Raw genomic sequence first — 19,189 nt, forward strand, 5'->3', positions numbered from 1 at the left:
GTATGTGAAAGTTTCAAGTTCGTAGTTTGTCTTCTGAAACTAAGCTTAGTATATAGTAATATCTGATGACTCTTCTCATAGTAAGGATATTTTGTATCAAAAAGTACCTGTGCACCTCACGGTAGTTCATGGTTTTTATTCCCCGAAATGTATGGAACAGAAAAATATGTAGGAAGTCTTTTTTACTCCTTCAATTCATTACTCCTTCAATTCATTTATTTTGAGTGGATAGCCCATAACCGTGACATTTGGGTCATAAACCTATCCAACTGTATAATTGCTAACAATGACCTTAAAATTTCAAAAATGAAGAGCAAAAATTGAAGCATGTAAGAAATTTAGAAGCAGGAGGAATGATCAGTCCAGGATGGGAAAACAAATAGAACAGAGTGAGCTAAATTTTCTTATTTCCCTTGTCCTTATTGAGATATTCTTGATCTTTCCTTTTGTCTGGACTCCCTGCTCCAACTCCAAGTGTAATGGAAAATGCTGTATCAATCGAATTCAGATTGGTATTTATTATGCAGCCATCTCCCAAGTGTGCCACCTTCATTTTGTCTCCGGTATCGCCTCAACTAGCCGCATCCAATTTGAGAAAGGCCGACAAAGTTATTAAGGCCTTATTAGATTCTCCCGACCACAATTTATTCCGGCGGTAGCGTATTAACATTTTGCGACCAGGATGAATCACCGTGACCCAGGCCCTCCCGAAAGGCACGTAATGAATTTTTCTTTACAAGCTCGTACTCAAATTGATGATTGGGTGCCGCCAACCCCAAATCTGGTTATTCCGCAATTAGAACCATTACGCAGGCACCGCCAAGAAGTGGCAGGAACGGAGAATTAGGTTTTGCAGCGGAGAATCGGTGAATAGTTTATTCTGAAGAACGTTATCTCTCGTCTTGAAACAAGCCCCATCCAGCCTGGGCTGATATTAATACGGCAGTTATCATGATGAATGGGAATTTCCCGGAGTGTTAGGGGAAATGTTCCACTGCAGTTCTGCTCAGTGAAGATGGGGAGCGGTGTCAAAACATGCGGAGCAACAGATGGCTGCGGTACATGATATGTGCCCCAACAGGGGCGGATAAAAGCTCTCTGCAGCAAAAGCCTGAGGATAATATACCAAGTAATAAGAGTACCATTGCATCTGTCATAATTCTAGAGACAACTGCTGTTAACACACCCTTACGTAAGCCCCACTTTCTGGGAACTTTCACATCTCTGATTTGTAGCTGGTAGAATATTTCCATGTTTTGTTTACTGTGAATGAAGGGTAGTAGTTGTTGCAAATGTGATAAATTGATTGATGACAGGATGTTCATTGGAATTATTTTAACTTCCTGTGTATCAATGTAGCACCTAGGGGAACTGTTACTGAGTATCAAACATGTCTGTTTCCGTAGCATAGAATCTTGTTAGAAAGTGTACTGAACATTGCTCGGGAAGATATCACGTAAAAGGCAACATTTTCAAGAAAATGCAGAATGTTTTCCCTGTAGCCTATATTATCAAGCTACTAACACATAATGCTATACCATTGGTTTTTGGACTTGGCCATTAACATGTGTACAAAACAACAACTGGTTTTGCCATCACAAACCTGTAAAAACTACTTGTATTTTCATAAACAACTAATATCTAGCCTAAGCTCTGTTTGGTTAATGGCAATAGAAGAAAGAAAAAGAGCACAATATAGGTAATATGAGTGGATAGCAGGTGTATAACAATAAGATAAGAATAGAACTTTGTATGAAAACCTGGACAGGCAATGCTCTTCAATCACAAACCACAATAAAAACAGTCTTTACATAGACTGAAGTTAAGTTAACGCTACTCTGTCTTGAGCAACCGCCTGTCCTCTGAAGTCATTTCTCATCAGGTGAATGGTAGCTGAATCCAGGTTTCACTGTATCTTATGGATGGTGATATTTTGTATCTCCCACAGCCTGCGATGGGGAAGGCCTCGGCTCCGATGTCCACGCTATCGTCCATGTCGCTCACCCCGCCGACCTCCCCGCTCAACCAGAGCGTGCTTCCGTCCGGCACCAGGACCGGGAACCCGGCCTGTCCCGCCAACCCCGCGGAGGACGAGCTGGGGTTCCGCGACGTGTCGCCCGAGAGGCTGGCGAGGAAAGTGGCGACACAGGTGTGGCAGGACAGCTGTGTCACAATAGGTGTCAAGTAAGTAACCATGTTGTCTTCTCACTTTTGTAGAAAACCATGTTTTGGGTGCAGTTTGTTTCTGTATGTATTTGTGGATACCATTGCCAAGGTAAGAATAAAAGAACACTGAGTAGATGTTTGGTTTATGTGTCAGCATTGGAAAAACAAAAGACGAGTTTGATTTTGAGCCCTCTAACTGCCTTCTTTGAAACTGCCATGTGAATACAGTTGTTCTCATCCTTTGTGAATTGTAGTCAAATACTAGTACTGGAATATTTATAAAGTTCTTGTTTTACCTCCTAATTCTTCAAAATGAATACTAAACAATAACAATGACAACTAAGTAGATCTGATTAAATTACCAGATTAGGGCCCTTTTATAGCTTGAGCTGTAGGTATGCTGCATAGTTTGGTTTTGTTAGGTAGTACACTGTAAAATGTAAGGGTATGATGTGTCTTGGACTTGAGAAAATCCTCCATTGGCCCCCAATAAGGAAGGCTTGACAGCTCCTCCCCCGCGGGGTATTTACAATGCAACTGGGTCCATTGGAGCCTGTTATGAATTGTCCAACCTCCCGTTTATTACACTTTGACAAAACAATTTTCTAAGCAAATCTAATATACCCGTTCCTCATTTTCCCAAATGTGAAATGTCACATTGCCAGCAGGGTTCGTTGCCGCGCGGCAATCCATCTCCCGCGACTCCCCCTGATCGCTCGCGACGTCCCGGCCACGGTTTGCTGTCGGGTTGCCGGAGCTGCACCCATCGCCGTCACCTCGGCAGAGATTTATTGTCGTTTAGCCGAGCTCGCGGCCACATTAGTTATAAGCAGCCTGTTGTCGCCCTGGGTAATTTATGCATTGGCTGGGGTGTTCAAGCGTGTAGGGCATGAATTTTGCTGAGCTCTGGGCGGGAGGGAGGGACGCGCAGGAGATTGGCAGATTGTCTCGCTCCGACAAGGCGGGAACCCTCGCAGGAATCGCGGATAGGGAAGCAGCAAGTGTGCTTAGACTGGAGAGGAGAGAACCATATTGAGTCTTTCCATGATCTTGAACTTGGTGGACAAATAAATCATGTGAAAATAATTTTCACATCTTCATTAATTCATCACACGTAAATGTTATTGTCATGTTTGATATAAAGCATTATCAAACACATTATAACCAGCTGGAACAAAAACCCATAAGATTCCAAAGAAGTACCTTTATTAGGTATAGCTCAGTGACTTTTGGCAAAATGGCGTAAGGTTGTTTGTCCATAAAATTTCAGGTTATGACAATGACAATCGAAGGACAGTTAACTTTCTGACTGCTGCCATGCCCCCTCTTTATTTTTAAAATCTCTTCTGTTTAAGCTCTTAATACAAAAGGTACATTTTTTTATGTGTCCGGGTTAAGAAATACATCATAAATATTGACATTGCAATACTGGGACCACCTCTTCCTGATAACACTATAGGTGGGCAAACCACACATGTCAGCCTAGTACATTACAGGGGAACCATTTAGATGGGTGCTTTTTTGTCATGGTTGGTTGGAGGTGGTTTATTACGCTCCACCACCGTGCAATTACACAGGGAGACTGGCGTGTCAAAACGCCAATTCAACCTGCAGGTAGTCTGGGAGGGTAGGAGTTAGGCAGTTAGGGGAGGGAGGGGGCTGGGACAGGCTCACAACAGGTTTGTTTCACTTTTTTTGTGACACTTTGAATACGCCATTGGATTCCATACAAAACATTTGTTTACATAACTACGACATACAAAACAGTGGATTAAAGAAATACACTACAGTGATATCCGAGTACCATATACCACAGGAGAAAAGAACTGATGATGCCATTGCCATGAAATGGATAAATGCCACAAGAGGTTAGTTGAAAAGTAAGGGTTAGGTTTATGCTCTTGCTGTCTTGCCCCCCTCCTATTTCGTCTTGATTAAAATATCCCTTACCTTCTTAGACTGCAGAAATCAACTTCGGTAGAAGTATCAAAATTTAAGTAGCCGTAATGGCCAATAATGTATAACTAGGACCCCTCCTCTCTTGCATTTGTAGTTACGATTACTACCCTGCCATCTAAGCTTGCTTAGTGAGAAACTTGGCCACTCAAAATCTGCCACTACAAGCATTTTCCAGGTACCTAGAGCAGTGATCACTCTGAAAAACATTATAGACCAATACTCCCGGCAAGTATGGCCATTACGAACAAGGTTATGACCACTTGTATGGAGCTAGGCTAGGAGTTATGGGCCAACACATAAACTGATGTGAAGTAGACCAGCCATTTTATGATAAGCAAGGGGCAGAATTATTTCTCATTAAATCCAATATTTCGTCTGTAAAAATAGGAATTTTTACACATAAGACACTTTTGAAAGTGAACTATGGTACTGCCTTCTTTGAAGTAAAAAACAACAACAATGGTATCAGATTATTCAAGTACATTTTAAAGGATTATCGAATTTGCGATTTCAAGTTAATCCTAAATGTGCTATATGTGGCAGTATATTCCATCATTCCATCAACTTTGCGGTATGTAGGTATTGTACATGTGTAATTGTGGTTAGGCTGTGATGGTCTGTCAGGATATATCTTTGAATTTTGTAGCCATAATCACATAAGACATCCAGGTTCTACTGATAATCATATTTGGCCACCCTGGGTGATTTATGCTTGTTCACCATTGCAGTTTCTGTCACCAGCATAAATTATTCATACGCCCTGTCTGCTCGCCCTGTCAGAAACACGTCATTGAACAGATTTGAGATCAGAATTGGCCTTGAAATTAGTATGTGCAGGGCCATGCACCAGAAATGTGACACATAGTTACTGGTATCTATCACAAATACAGTATAGCTGTTAGCTAGTGTACAGTCAAACCTTTACAAGTGATCACCTCTACATAACTCATAAGGAACACTAGGCCGATGTGAACAATTTTTGCGGTCCCATAGATACATTTTTCCATTAATACAAACAGTAGGAATCCTGTCTACAGTTACCACCTGTCCACATACAAAATGTTTTATCGGTCCCTGGGTGGTCTACTTGAGAAATTTTGACTGCATATCCATATGTGAAATGTCATGATAGAATTTTCATTTTGAAGACAAAGATAAACCTTTCATCATCATGCAAAGGGAAATATGCTCTTATCATTTATGCCTGAGTTATTACTAAATTCAGTGACCTCTGTTGTAATATGGTACTTTGACAATATCCCTGCTAAAACTGTGTCTCTCTCTGCAGACGACCACACCCTGATGCCACAAATAACGCAGGGGATGATGGGATAGCGACGGACCTCGGAAACTGGGACTTCATCGACCCTACACAGAAGGTGGACTGCAAATGTTCAAGGTTAGAATCTGTTTTTGTACTACAAAAAAATTTACAAATTGGTAAAGTTGTAAGAGTTATCCTTGGTCTAGAAGTTCGCAATATTCAGGAGTATTGCCCAGACCAAGTTGTGTAATACTATTCTTCCAAACATGTCAAAAGTAGTCTATGACACGGTCTTCTAAACTTGAGACTAAAGACTAAAAGAACTGAAGACATATTTATTTATATCCCCTTTCTTAAATCGAACACATCATTATTTTATTGAGTGATCACCTTTATTCTTGTTGTTTTCCAGACAAAAGGTGAAGTTGCGGTCCTCAGGCCACGGATCGAGCCGGCCAGCCCCCAGCTCCTCCTCAGGCCTATCCAAGCACACGTACAGCGCCTGGACCAGTCTGGGGGGAACCTCCTCCAAGCACAAGCAGAGTGACAAGTCGGAGAAACAGGAGAAACAGCAGCAGCCACGCGTGCGGCCCCTCACACCATTCCACCACCGGGCGCCGACCCCCTCCGTCGACTCCTACATGGGTGTGGACCAGGAGAACTTCACCAATCAGAGACTGGGACTGGGGATGGGACCACTGGCGGGCGGGGGTGGACAGGGCGTCGATAACAAGCGTTTCCTGCCGACTCCTGGTTCGGTGGAGTCGTCTCACTCTGCGGCACCCTCCCCGCTCGTGGCGCCATCGGGGACGGCGTCCAGTTCGCTGCCGGGAGAAAGAACAATGCCGACGTTAAGCCCTCATCCGATTATAAAGAAGGAAAACGACATGGGGCCCCCTACTGTCACCTCCCAGAGGGAATGTAGCCTCCCGTTCGCGAACAACACTGCGGTGGTAACGGAGGTTCAGAGAAGACTGGACAAGAAAGCAGCTAACGAGTACAAGGGTTTGCCTCCGGAGAGTGAAAAGGAGGACGGAAGATGGAAATGCTACAAACTTCCCAAAGTGAACACAGGAAAGGAATTTCACAGACCGGCGCTCGCTCCGACGGTGTTTGACACCGCGGGGTTTGAAAACGAGGAGGAAGGAACTTCAGGACAACTACCAGACTTGACAGTTAGGCCAGCACTGTAAGTAACCAATCATTCTACAAACTTGTTTGGAAACTTTCAGGAAATGCTGCCATATCCTCTATACTGTTTTGTAAACATGGTCTAAAGGGAATATTTCTAGGTTACATACCATCACTGTCATATGTAGACAAAAATTATCAGCTAAAATTTGAAGAACTTCAACTTGAGTCATTTTGATAGTCTCTCTTTCCAAAATTTGGCTATTGGATGTCAGATTTCACTCACTTGCTAGTATAGTGCTACACCTTACAGTCCCACGGACAGAAATAGGGATGTATGCTGCATTGTGTGCATTAGGAAAGAAAGAAATACACAAACACAGACAGACAGACAGACAGACTAACAGGAGCCAAAACATTTCTTCACTCCTTTGGGATAAAGTGAAACACCCAGCTTACATGTTGTTCCTGAAATTGAGATCAAGAATGCCAGGTCTAGTCTTTACTGCCAACAGCTTCATTGCGGTAATCAGCCACACGTGTGGCTGGTGGTGTGGAGTTTCTTTCCCAGATTGGCACATATGCTACCATCTGACCTAACAGCACTTAACACGTTTTTTAATGGCCTCTACCAACCAGGAATAGAACAGTCAGATCATGTGTTAGCCCCCTGGTCATTACTCACTGTACTTCAAAGTGCTAAATATAGCCAGCAGTCGTTTGTCCTCTGTGAAAAAATGAAAAGTGAAAAGTCCTTGTCTATTTTAAGTGAGGGTTCAATTGAGATGACCAACCCTTGAAGGGCCTACACCCTACACCCTACAAAATGATGACATCTGTAATGGATTTGCTGGTATTTAACTCAAAGACAAGAAGAATAAAATATGATAGATTATGTAACTTACCATTTGAAGTGTAGGAAATATTGAGTATCTGTAATTGTACAGTGTAAAAGAAAAAAGTTGAAATGATGATAGATTTTGTTAATTTATTCTGACGTCATTCAGGTACTTCCCCCATCCCTATAGCAGCAAACAGGACAATTCTTAAATATTCTTGGTTTGCACACAATGTATGTTGTTGTTATTAGCTTATGGTTATGGTTTACAGGCATTGTTGAAACAGATTGTGTACAATTTTTCTCTCCAAAATAGTACAGTAAATAGTGACCAGCTGGCCACATAGACTAGATTCATTGGTCCCTTGAGTGATCTTCTTAGGCAGTTTTGACTGTTTGTGATTTTTGTTGTATGAAGGAAGGGTTCCCTTCATGATAACATTTCTGTCCCTCCCCCTGCAGTGGTGTACTTGAGAGGCCTCTGAAGAAGATGAAGACAAATTTCTCGTTCCGCCCGATCCACCCGGCCATGGACACCATCCACAGCGACTCCTCCTCCAGGAGTCTCATGGCCAGGACGTCTCCCGGGATCGACCCTTACGAGTTCATGGAGGACTCCTCACCTCCTAGCCTTATGCCAACAGGTACAGAACAGGAGTGGGGAATTTAGTCTCCAAGCAGATCCTATGGTAGTACAGTAGACGCCGCTCAATTGCACAACCTATTTATTTTCCAGTGAATGTCATGCAATTATCCGGCTAGTGTAATAATGCAAAGTTATCTAGCTGGACCCTACCGGTTTGGGATTTTGGGAATCCATGCAGTTAACAGAAGTGTGCGTTAATCCATTGTGCAATTAGCTGGCTTTTACTGTATAAGATAGTATCAAAACCTGCCAGAGGAGTAAAGCCAACCTAGAAGTGTGTTTGGCTACCCAGTGGCTGATGACTCCCTTATACCAGCTGTACTCCTTAGCCAGTTTTGATACTATCTTATGCTACTGGTAAGTCTGCCTGGAGATTATGGTGAATTTAGTCTTTGGAAATAAATAAAAGAAATCAGTTTACATTTATGCTGTCTTAATCAAAGGAGAAGCTTAGTGGCTTAGAAGCCTAAGGCACACTGTTTGTTGTGCCCTCTGCAAACTATTTCGTGCCATTTCGTTTGTAAGTACAGATAATACTGCAACAGGGTCTACTGGTAGTATTGTGTGTTCAGCTTGTCCACTTGTTCCCCTATGTTCTAAGTGTACCATTCTGGTAAGGCTCAACTTAGAGTCTTGCTAAGGTTGCTACAGTCCATTTACAGCAAGTTTTATTTCTTCCTCACTGCAGGGTTTCCTCCTCGAGGGAAGTCCAGTAAGAAGGGTCGGCTGCAGTCTCTGTCATCCCAGTCTGACAGGAACAGCACTGACTCCCAGTCTAACAAGGGTGCTGAGGGACAGAACCAGGCTGGCACAGCCAAGGGGGAGGCCTCAGCCAAGTCTGGGGAGAAGGGTGAGAATCTTCAATTATCTCTTTGAAGGAGTTTGTATTCTTTGCAGGACTCTAGCCAACATTAACTTTTTTCTTCAGTCATGCCAATGCCCATAGACAGAAAAATCCTACAAAGAAGCATTTTCCCATCATCTTGTATAAATACCCATCATCATCATCATAAGTACCCATAATCTTATTGAAATTTCGGCATCATAGATTAGATCTTGACTCAATGATTTTTGTTTATCAAGGTTGGATGACAGGACAATCAAAAGAGTTACAAAGAGATTTTGCAGTTCATCTGGCAGTACACAATTTGTACGTGTATTAATTGTCCTTATGTTTATTTCTGCAGAACCCAAGTTGTCATCACCCCAGCCAGCAGTGAAGGTTGTGTCCTCTACCAGCCTGACCACAGAGGCCGACCTGGCTGTGACCTTCAGCGACCTTGACCAACTTTTCGAATCATCTGACTCAGACAATGATGATGGGGTAGGTCCTTTTTCAATGTTTGATACTTTTGTAACAGTTCTAAACAATTAAATGTCATAAGGAGGAAGTGTACATTCTGCATGCATGGTGCTGTCACCTAAAAACAATAAATATATTTTGTAGAGGTGCAGTGCAACAATATGGCATGGAAAATTTCTCACAAAACATCTGAAAGGGGAACAAAAACTATTTGTGCTGATATTTTTGTGATATGAAGTTATGAATTAGTTAACATTGTTTGTATTGCTAATAGAGTTCTTGTTGATACAGGGTCCGTCTGCATCAGGTGGTGCGAAAAGTGCAAGTGCCGCCTCGACAGAAGACACTGCCCAAACACATCTGCACAAGAGCAGTGGCGGAACAGGGAACATCGGTAAGGGTTCCTTCTTATGCTAAGAAATTTCACCTGTATCCCTTGCTGGACAAAAAAAGCTGGTTTGTATACATAATTAGAGTTTGCTACAGTTTGCAGCCGTGAACATGCAGTTAGTTATCCAAGAGACGAGTGCTCCTACAGTTTCTTTTCTCCTCTGCCTGGCTTGATAAAATCAGCTGACACCTGTTCTCAGATGGAGAAGAACACAGCAAAAAGTAATCAGTCTTGACAAGGTTTCACTCTTCCTATGGCAGTAAAATATGAAGTAGGAAAATACTAGCAGCAAAAAGGTATAGCTCAGCAATAACAACGCAATGCCTTTTTTAAATTCCGCCAGCTGATCTTCAAAACCTTCAGACAATGTTCCCCACACCGCCGTCCGTCAACCCTTCCCTGTCGCCATGCAACGCGGGGAACCAGGAGTACACCAGCCCGGACTCCGTACCCGGGATCACCAAGGCAGACGGGCACGCAGCCACCGCGCTGGCAGACTACCCCGAGGTGGAGGTGGACGAGAGCATGGGCAGTCCTGTCCCCGAGCAGATCAAGGACTGGTCGTACGTGTACAGGAAAGCCAACACACATCTACACTGTGGGTCCTCCATGTACGCACCACTCAAGTCACTGCCCAGTCACAAGTTGCCACCCATCCGACTCAAGGACAACATGCTGTATAAACCATCATGGCAGGTATGTCTGGAGAAGGTCTCTTTGTGTTTATTTCTTGAGTTTATGGACATTTGAAATTGAGAAGGCAAAATGAAAAGTTATCTTTGAGGGCTAGAAAGAAAATGTGCATTTAAACAATACAATGTATTAACTCAGAGAAACTATTTGTACCAAGTTACAAACTTTTCACTTAAACTTTTTCACGTTCATCTTCAGGGACAGTATCACTCTTTATACATTGTCCTGAAATGTGAGGCTTGTCATATGGCATGGACTCAGTATTGTGTATGGAAGCTCCTAGTGTAAAATAGGGAAATACTGATGTTGATGTCATGACTTTCCTCCAGATGCCTGTGAAGGACTATCCCACTGTGACCGCAGGGGGGTTCATGGACCTCATGCCCCTCCCACAAGACATGATCAACTCCACCTGTCCTATTACCATGACGACTGTCACCGCTAGCAACAGCGTCCCCATGGCTTCTCCCGCCTTCGCCTCAGTGAAGACGCCGCGCAGCGCAGGGGGGCCCGGACCGTACGATTCCCCGCCTTCAACGGTGTCCTCCTTCCGGAACGTGAATTCCGTGGATATGAACAGCGTGGGACCGACCATGGAGGCCCACAGCCTCACTGTCAATATGCTTCTCTCGGATTCCGCGATCAATCTGTTCAAGGACAGGAACTTCGACAGCTGCGTGATCTGTGTTTGTAACGTGAACATCAAGGGCGCAGACGTGGAAGTTTACCTCCCGGAGTTCCACGCTCAGAACCAGGAGGCTCAGTACAAGTGCACATGTGGCTTCAGCGCCGTCATGAACCGCAAGTACGCGCGGAAGGCAGGGTTGTTCCCGGAGGATCTCTGCGAGATTTTCGGCTTCAAGAACGTGAAGAGACTAAAGGATAACGTGAGCGAGGTGAACAGAACTAGTAGAGAGGGCGATAGCGCCCAGTCGGGAAAGACGGACGAGAAAGCCACTCTAAATATGAAGTTAGCTGGAAACAACAGAATATCCAAAGCGTTGTTGCAAGTTGTGCAGGACCAGTGTTCAAGCCTGTATTCCACACCACATTCCTTGGATAGAATCGTGGCCAATCGGAGACCATCGGTCGTTTCGCAGAAAATCGAAGTCACCATTTGTGGTAAGTATTGTTTTTTTTATATCGACCAAAAGAAGGATCTGAATTGTAGATTCATTTTCCAAATTTCAAGGACCCCATATCATTTGAAATGCCATATTCTCTTCTCTATTACGGTATCGTCTGTCTTTCTGTGTTGTATTGTGACAGATGTTAACATGGAAATATATGATCATGACTATTTTTCGTGAGAAAACAAATGATTGTACAGTTCATAGCAGTGTGATGTGTTTTCTTCCAGATGACTGTGATGCGTGCCACTGGGCATTAGAGCAGGGTAGGAGTCATGACGGCTCCCCAGTCAAACTGGAGCAGGCAGACAAGGCTGTGTGTCAGCACACGTGGCCACCGCCTAAAGGTGAGGTTCTGTTACAGTAGTAACTTCAGCCTTCGTCTCAAAACCTTCCCCAAGCTAATTGAACTTAAGTTGTGTCACTTGTGTGGATGTTGTTTAAATGTTTGTCAAAAAACTTCAAACTTTCAACTGGCCAAACTTTCTTTGATACAACATATAAGAAATTACAACACCAATATGAAATTTCTTGAAAACGTGTGTCATGGCACTAGATGTAGCCATGCATTGTTCATAATAATAGGAAGTTTGGAGCACATGTAAGTTAAAATGTAGGTAAACCATTCATTATCAATCCAAGTATCAGCAGAAAATTGTTTCATTAATGTCTTGTTTGAAATGGAGGAAAAGATCACGGATTAATTTATGTTATCGGCTAATTCAATGTGTGTATTGAAAAGACTTCACAGTGGTTTCACTATGGTAGCCCTATTTGACTCGTACATCTTTCTTTCCCAACCCAGCTGTTGACCAGAGCAGCCTGTCGTCGCGTGACGTGGTGCGGATGTTGCAGTCGCTGCAGCCGCTTCTCCAGGACGCCATCCAGAAGAAACGCACCACGAGGTTATGGGAGCCCAAACCTACCGTCCAGGGTCCTCTCACCTGGAGCCAGTTCCACAGGCTGGTGGGCAGAGGTACACAGGCATACTTGGTGTCTATTAAAACATATATAAATGGCTAAGCAGGGCTCGAAATATCACCTGCATATGCAGGTTAGTGCAGGTAAAATTGGAGCTGTGCAGGTATTTCTGGTGTCTACCTGCACCTAACCTGCACTGGTCCATGTACTGGGTTTTATACACAAATGTCCTATGATGTAGGTGTACATGGATGGTTATTAGCTGCATTGACTTTTACCACCTATAAAGTATAAAAGAAAAATAGCAATGGTTCATGAACAATTTTAGTATGATCCATACTTCCTAAATTCAGAGTGGTGCAGGTAAAATTTGTTTGGTGCAGGAAATTTCCAGTTTTTCCTGCAACAGTGAAGGTATGCAGAAAAAAGTATTTCGAGCCCTGCTAAGTATTGCAATATAAAGGCTAAGAGCAGTACAATAGCCTAAGAATGTCAGTACCTGTATTCATTGGTATAGGCAATCTTGAGCGTAATGTTGCCACTGAACCACTGAACTGAACATTGGCTAAGTGCTGTTAACCACTATTTATAGTCAGTAATAAGGTGTATCTATTGTAAATTCTCATAGTCACCACATTCATTATATTGAAAGGCGTTGCTATTCTGTTGGCTGCAATGGATTCTTCTATCTTTCTGTAATTTCTGTTGTTGTGTTCCTAAACTAGGTGGAGACGAGAACAGTTCGGAGCCCCTGCCGGTGCCTTCACTCCTGGTTGGTTACGAGAAGGACTGGCTGTCGCTGTCTCCGTTCGCTCTCAACCACTGGGAAAAGCTCCTGCTGGAACCGTTCGGCACCTCGCGGGATGTCGTGTACGTCGTCATCTGTCCAGACAACGACACCATCCTCAGCAACGCCAAGGCCTTCTTCAGGGAGTTGAGTACAGTGTATGAGGTGAGCTTCTTTTTGTTGTCACAGTGAATTGATACCTACAAAGTCAAGATTTACTAGCAAAGGCACCGTACTCTTCTAAACTTTTTTACCCAAATACATTTGTGTTGACAACAAGCATATGGAAATCAGAGGAGATTTTTTTCTACAGGGAGTTACACAATGCAACTGCTTTAGAAGCATGTTGGCTGTTGCAAACATTCCCTGTCCCAATGTTTCACAGTCACAGAGATTGTTGAAGTTAACTTGAGTATGATTGTCTTGATTTATACTGCTGTGTTATTCCTTAGATGATCCTATAGTCTTAACACCTGAAGAAGCCTTATTGTTGTTCTTCTTTCCCACAGAGCTGTAGACTGGGTCGCCACCGTCCAATCACCACAGTCCTGCGGGACGGAATCCGGCGTGTCGGGAAGGTCGCGGCAGAGAGGCTGGCGGACAAGCCTGTGGACGAGTGGTTCAACAAACTTGGTCAGTCTCCCTCCTTATCTGTATCTTTCACTTGGGAAATAAGTAGAATGCTATTGAAAAGACATTGCCTGTTCAGTTGCATGTTGTTCAGCTGGATATGATTTTACATCCAGTTGCTTGAGTAACTGCTTTCTGGCATGTCTTCTGGATGTCATCACCTGATGTCTAAATGTCATTGACATACATAGTGTAGACTCTGATGTCAATTTTACTCTAGCCTCTTAAATGAAGTTTAGATATAAAGTTGTACAGCAGCCAGCTAACTTGTGAATGTCCTTGTCCATCAGATGCGGTACCAGTGGGTAAGAAGCTGAAGTTGTATGCGCAGGTCTGCAAACATGACCTTGGTAAGTATGACCTTTTTCTGTCTGTCTTTTGGGGTACAGTAGTCATAGCATTGCAGTGAGTCTTTTCTTGGTAGGATAAACGTGCCATGTCTTGAAGCTAAGCCAAAACTCATACAAACAAGTTTGTGGGGTTTCTGCCTTTGAAATTGCAAATGTGCTTTTTGCTCACAATCCTTAAACTTATGCTGCCTGAAAGTAGTTACTAAGTTTACAAACTGTTAAAGAGGTTTCACAGCACGAGTCTTAAAGTCTTTCACTGATGATATATTCCAACCTACAGCTGCCCACTTGGCCACTGTCACGCTGGACACCTCACTCCTGAAGGCACTGCCGACACCCGGAAAGAACTCTGTTACCTCCAACTCCAGCAACAGCACCACGGGGACCTCCTCCTCCGGAAACACAGACAAACCCCCCTCCGTCCCCCCACCCCCCTCCAGCGGGGATGGAAAGGAGGGGGAGTCACCTAAGGACCCTAACAACACGGGAGGGGAGAGCTCGGAGGGTGGGCAGAACAAGGAGAACAAAGATGGCTCCCCTGACGAGGTGGACGAGGAAGCCCAGCCGCTCGCGGTGGTTGTGTACATCGTGGATCCGTTCAGCATGGGTCCCGAAAACGGCCACCTGACGGACGTGTACGCGCTCGGGCTGCTGAAGTGTTACACCGAGATTCTGCAGGCCGACCTTCCAGACAACGTCAGAAACAACATCAGTCTGCAGGTGGGTATCACACCAATGTTTCCACGTGATCCTCCATACAAGGTGCTGTGTACATCAGCACAAAAACAACAAAAAGATTAATGATTATCCTTGAACAATAGTACACATTAAAACAGGATGCCAATTAGTGCACTCCCTTGATATTTTTGGAAACCTATTTCCACATACATAACCAAGAGTGAAATGGCTTCCAGAGGATACCCACAGGTTTTTCATCAAGTCCTATGATGGCTTTCTGAGTGCTGGCGATGCCAGCTTGAGTACAGTTGAAGCAGAGGTCAGAGAGATGATGCTTCTCGGAGTCCGCCTGAGATGAATGTGGGTTGCTGGAGGGTGGATATTAATGGAGGCTGTCAGATGTATTTGGGACAATCACCGGCCTGGGAACCCAGATTGTGTACTGTTTTGAGGAACCTGTCACATTCGCCTCTTATCATCGTAATTGAGTTTGCGTGGAATGATGTATGTCAAATAAGTGTGGGGCGGAAGGTTGCAGTTGATGATTGTAGCCATGCATTGTGGATTAGAATGGTATAAGATAGATGGCCTCCTTTCTGTATAACTCACCATTATCAAAGGTAGAGGAAGGGGTCAGTCTAGAGTTAGAAGTTTGACCTATCTGTCCATTATCAATGGTGATTGTTTTATCTTCTATTCAAGTACCCTTAGGCTGTGTCAATTACAAATGGAATTTTTATGGTTCTATAACATTTTGAGATGAAAATTCAATGAGAGGGCAAAATCAAGATGTGCCAGAGAGGAATAATTTTACAATGCTACCACATCTACTCCATGATACTGCATTTTCAGCTAAGCAGTATTTTTTTAAGTCCAAGGAAGAAAATATTGAATCAATTGATTTTCCGAGAGATGTTTTAAAGGTGTATGCATGAGAGGTTACATTTAGATAATTCCTGCAGTTATTCTATGTCCTGTTAGATGACTCTGTTGAACTTGGCCATGACATCATGTCTAGAAATTTGTCTGGAAATACAGGGTCCATTGTAGGACCCTTTCAGCACAGTTTCTCAACAGATTCTCAAATGGTTTTGACAGAAGTGTAGGACATTAACATGTATATTTGTACGAGGCTTAGGAAACATTTGTAAGAGGCTACTCCAGATAGTCATGTCCAAATATTTTACGACCTGCACTTCTGCTTCATGTTGATAGATGTCTCTGTTGTGGATATACATTGTAGTATGAGTTATGTCTGCCATAGAAGAAGTAGTATGCTTTACCTCATTCTAAGGATGAACAGTTAACTCATTTCTTTCCAACTCTTTTCTTTTTGAGGCACACATGAAAAACAACAAAACTGAAGTCTAATTCAAAAACAGAAGACTGTGCTAAACAAACTTTAAGTAACACTTATTATTGTAAACAACAAAATGGCAGAAATTGAACTGATAGAACAACATAAAATCTTCTCAATGCATTAAGGAATCTTATTTTGTCTTTCAGTCATTATAAATTCCTGTTAGCTTCTTGACACCAAGACTTTTCCTCTTCCTCAGATCATCCCTGTGCAGCAGCTGGTTCAGCCCCAGAAGGCTGAGGAGCGAGCGACGTACCTGCAGCACCTGAAGACACTGGCCTTCTCCGTCTTCACACAGAGCCACAGGACCCTGCAGTTCACCATCCACGCCAAGTCTGTCACCGGCTTCGGGCCGTCCGCACAGAATGAGGCCATTCTCAAGTCAAAAGAGGTGAGGAGACTCTAGGATTTCAAGACCTGTGCTGCTGTGGAAACATTCCTCAGGATACATATTGGATAAAGTGTCTTTCCTTCTGTAAATGATCTCATCAGGTTGGCAATTGCTCATATAGTAAGGTCATGATGATGATGATGTCGAAGAGACATCGAAACATTGGAAGCGAGTACTACTTTGTTGTACTTAAAGAACCTTACTATATGTCTTTCCTTCTGTCATGATTAATGGAGGATGATGAATATTTTTCAGTATGCTCAACTTTCTATTTTTGACACCTGAAAGTTAATGTTACCTGTTTTCTCCCACCCAGACTGACGTGCTGCACCTGTACACGCCACCTTACATCCTGGCACCGCAGAAGGACAAACAGACAGAACTGGTGGAGTCGTTCGGCGAGCTGACGCCCAAATCCGGGGTCCTGTTCTGCGCGTACTGTCTGTCGTCCGACCAGCGGTGGATACTGGCCACGGTAACGGACCTGAGGGGGGAACTCTTGGACACCGTCGTCATCAGTGTAGAGGCTCCAATCAGGTGAATATCTAATAAAAGGACAGATATGGAAGTAACTTGTTGACAAAAACTGTCATTTTACATACTGTCCTAAAGGTAAATGCTTATACCACACATTATTGTAGGCATGCTTATCAAAGAATACGCTGTTTTGGGATTTATCCAGGCAAAGACAACAAAGCCAGCTACCAACTTGTAATTTTTGTCATACCTTGACTGTGAAAAGTTTGATACGGGTGTTCTGGACTGAATGATAACTTATGATTTCGTGTTGGATTCTGCAGTTATTGCAGGGGCCTCTATAAATAATTAGAACACACTTTGAGTGCACAAAGTGTGCTGTTGTGGATAATTTGATTACCAGATGCGGACGTTCAAATTGCTGTTTCAGGACCCAAAGTTTGTCAACTTCTGGCATTTGCACATTAAAAAATGTGCCTTTCATATGACAGAAATAAAATACAGGATAGTATTCTGCATCACCCTCTGATCATTCTAACCCAAGTCTTGTAATCATTCTCCCCCTCCAGCCCCAAACCCAGGAAGGTGTCTGCCTGCAGGATGGGTCTACAGAAGCTGTGGGAGTTTGTGCTGTCCGTCATCGCCACGACAACCTTCCCATGGAGGATCGTCATCGGCAAACTGGGCAGGATCGGGCACGGAGAGCTCAAAGGTTGGTGGAGTTTAAAATGTAGTAAAAGATTTCTACACACATTGTACCTGGAATGGAATTTGATATTAAACGCTGCTTATTATGAATTGGTATGCTAAAGAAGTGATGAGTCAATTAATTCAAAATGTATGTATCAAGATTGTACATTTCACTTAGTGCTTAATGTGTCTGTATTGGTTAACTTGTGTAGAGGTAGCTTGTTCTGTTACAGCAGTCAGTTTGTCACATCATGGCTGTGTATGCCTCAGTCCAAGTATTATCTTAAACTATCTAACAAGGTGGCTTCTACAATGTTTGATTATGATATAATGAGTTCCACCACATTTAGTTTCACCTTCTCCCTACCTCCTAACCCATTTAATCAGTAGAGAAAGGCTAGCAAATGGCTACATCAGTATGCTAAAGGTTAAGGAAGAATTATTTTTCAATAGTAGAGATGTAAAAACATCTGTGTTTTGTTTCCCTGTAGACTGGAGCAGCCTGTTGAGTCGTCAGCGTATCCTGAAGTCCAGCAGGAACCTGAAGGAGGTGTGTCGGATGTGCTCGATGTCTCCGCAGTGCGAGTGTCCCACAATCCTCTCTGCCTGCATGGTGTCGCTGGAGCCAGAGAGCGCTCTCAGGATCTTCCACGGTACGTGTTGTCATGTGGTATTTAATGTCAGGTCCACTGGGTCCAGGGCTTTCTCCAGCTTTAAATTTGTTTCCATCCCACTCATTGTTTGGGAGCCCATGTTGTTGATTCTCCTTGTGAAACATGTCATTTTCAGCTTTTGAATATAGATTTTTATCAGTTTCATGTCATGTAGTTTTGTCATTGTCATTGTAGATTTTTGGGATGGACGGAATAAAATGTTTTACATCCCAGTAAGCAACTTCCATCCTTGGATATCATTTTCCCTTCTGGGTGTTCTTAGTGAAGTCTCACCATGTTCTTGTCTCTACAGAGTCAGTGATGTCAGGTTCGGCTCCTGGTGCCAGGCCGGGCGGCCTGCTGGGTTCCCAGCTCAGCACCCCACGAGACGCGTCCTGTACACACCTCATGGCCTTCCCCACGTCCGCCACCACCCAGGCTGCAGCCGCCAACTTCAGCATCACCGAGACTATGGACCTGGGCTTCGCTGGAAACACAGGTGGGTGGACAGGTCAAGCTTTCTGGGTGTTTTATAGATGATACACTTACCACTGTCTCTGTAATGTGGAAAGTTTGTTTTGTTTATGTTGTTAAGATCTCCATTAGTGTTACAATTGTGTCACACTATTCTTTCTGGAGACCATTAACATTAAGGTAATACATAGATTAAATACAAGATTAAAACAAATGGTGGGCAAGGGAACATACATAAACAAAGTGGTGAACTTGAA

At 43.4% G+C, this 19,189-nt stretch overlaps 1 protein-coding gene across 1 annotated transcript in view; it reads left to right on the forward strand.

Annotated features, from left to right (window-relative positions):
* The window catches only part of LOC118425283 (mediator of RNA polymerase II transcription subunit 13-like), a 51,934-nt gene that overhangs the window by 27,924 nt on the left and 4,821 nt on the right, over nt 1-19,189 (forward strand). Inside the window, exons 8-27 of the mRNA XM_035834081.1 lie at nt 1,949-2,184; nt 5,414-5,524; nt 5,802-6,578; nt 7,821-8,002; nt 8,693-8,854; nt 9,192-9,328; nt 9,599-9,701; nt 10,042-10,394; nt 10,721-11,513; nt 11,752-11,868; nt 12,327-12,497; nt 13,168-13,394; nt 13,739-13,862; nt 14,150-14,209; nt 14,490-14,929; nt 16,447-16,638; nt 16,955-17,175; nt 17,685-17,827; nt 18,297-18,458; nt 18,772-18,957. Of these exons, the coding sequence (XP_035689974.1) occupies nt 1,949-2,184; nt 5,414-5,524; nt 5,802-6,578; nt 7,821-8,002; nt 8,693-8,854; nt 9,192-9,328; nt 9,599-9,701; nt 10,042-10,394; nt 10,721-11,513; nt 11,752-11,868; nt 12,327-12,497; nt 13,168-13,394; nt 13,739-13,862; nt 14,150-14,209; nt 14,490-14,929; nt 16,447-16,638; nt 16,955-17,175; nt 17,685-17,827; nt 18,297-18,458; nt 18,772-18,957 (4,897 nt within the window). The remainder of the gene's footprint in view (nt 1-1,948; nt 2,185-5,413; nt 5,525-5,801; nt 6,579-7,820; nt 8,003-8,692; nt 8,855-9,191; nt 9,329-9,598; nt 9,702-10,041; nt 10,395-10,720; nt 11,514-11,751; nt 11,869-12,326; nt 12,498-13,167; nt 13,395-13,738; nt 13,863-14,149; nt 14,210-14,489; nt 14,930-16,446; nt 16,639-16,954; nt 17,176-17,684; nt 17,828-18,296; nt 18,459-18,771; nt 18,958-19,189) is intronic.

This window comes from Branchiostoma floridae, chromosome 11, assembly GCF_000003815.2.
Source record: "Branchiostoma floridae strain S238N-H82 chromosome 11, Bfl_VNyyK, whole genome shotgun sequence".
In the NCBI taxonomy this organism is placed as follows: Eukaryota; Metazoa; Chordata; class Leptocardii; order Amphioxiformes; family Branchiostomatidae; genus Branchiostoma; species Branchiostoma floridae.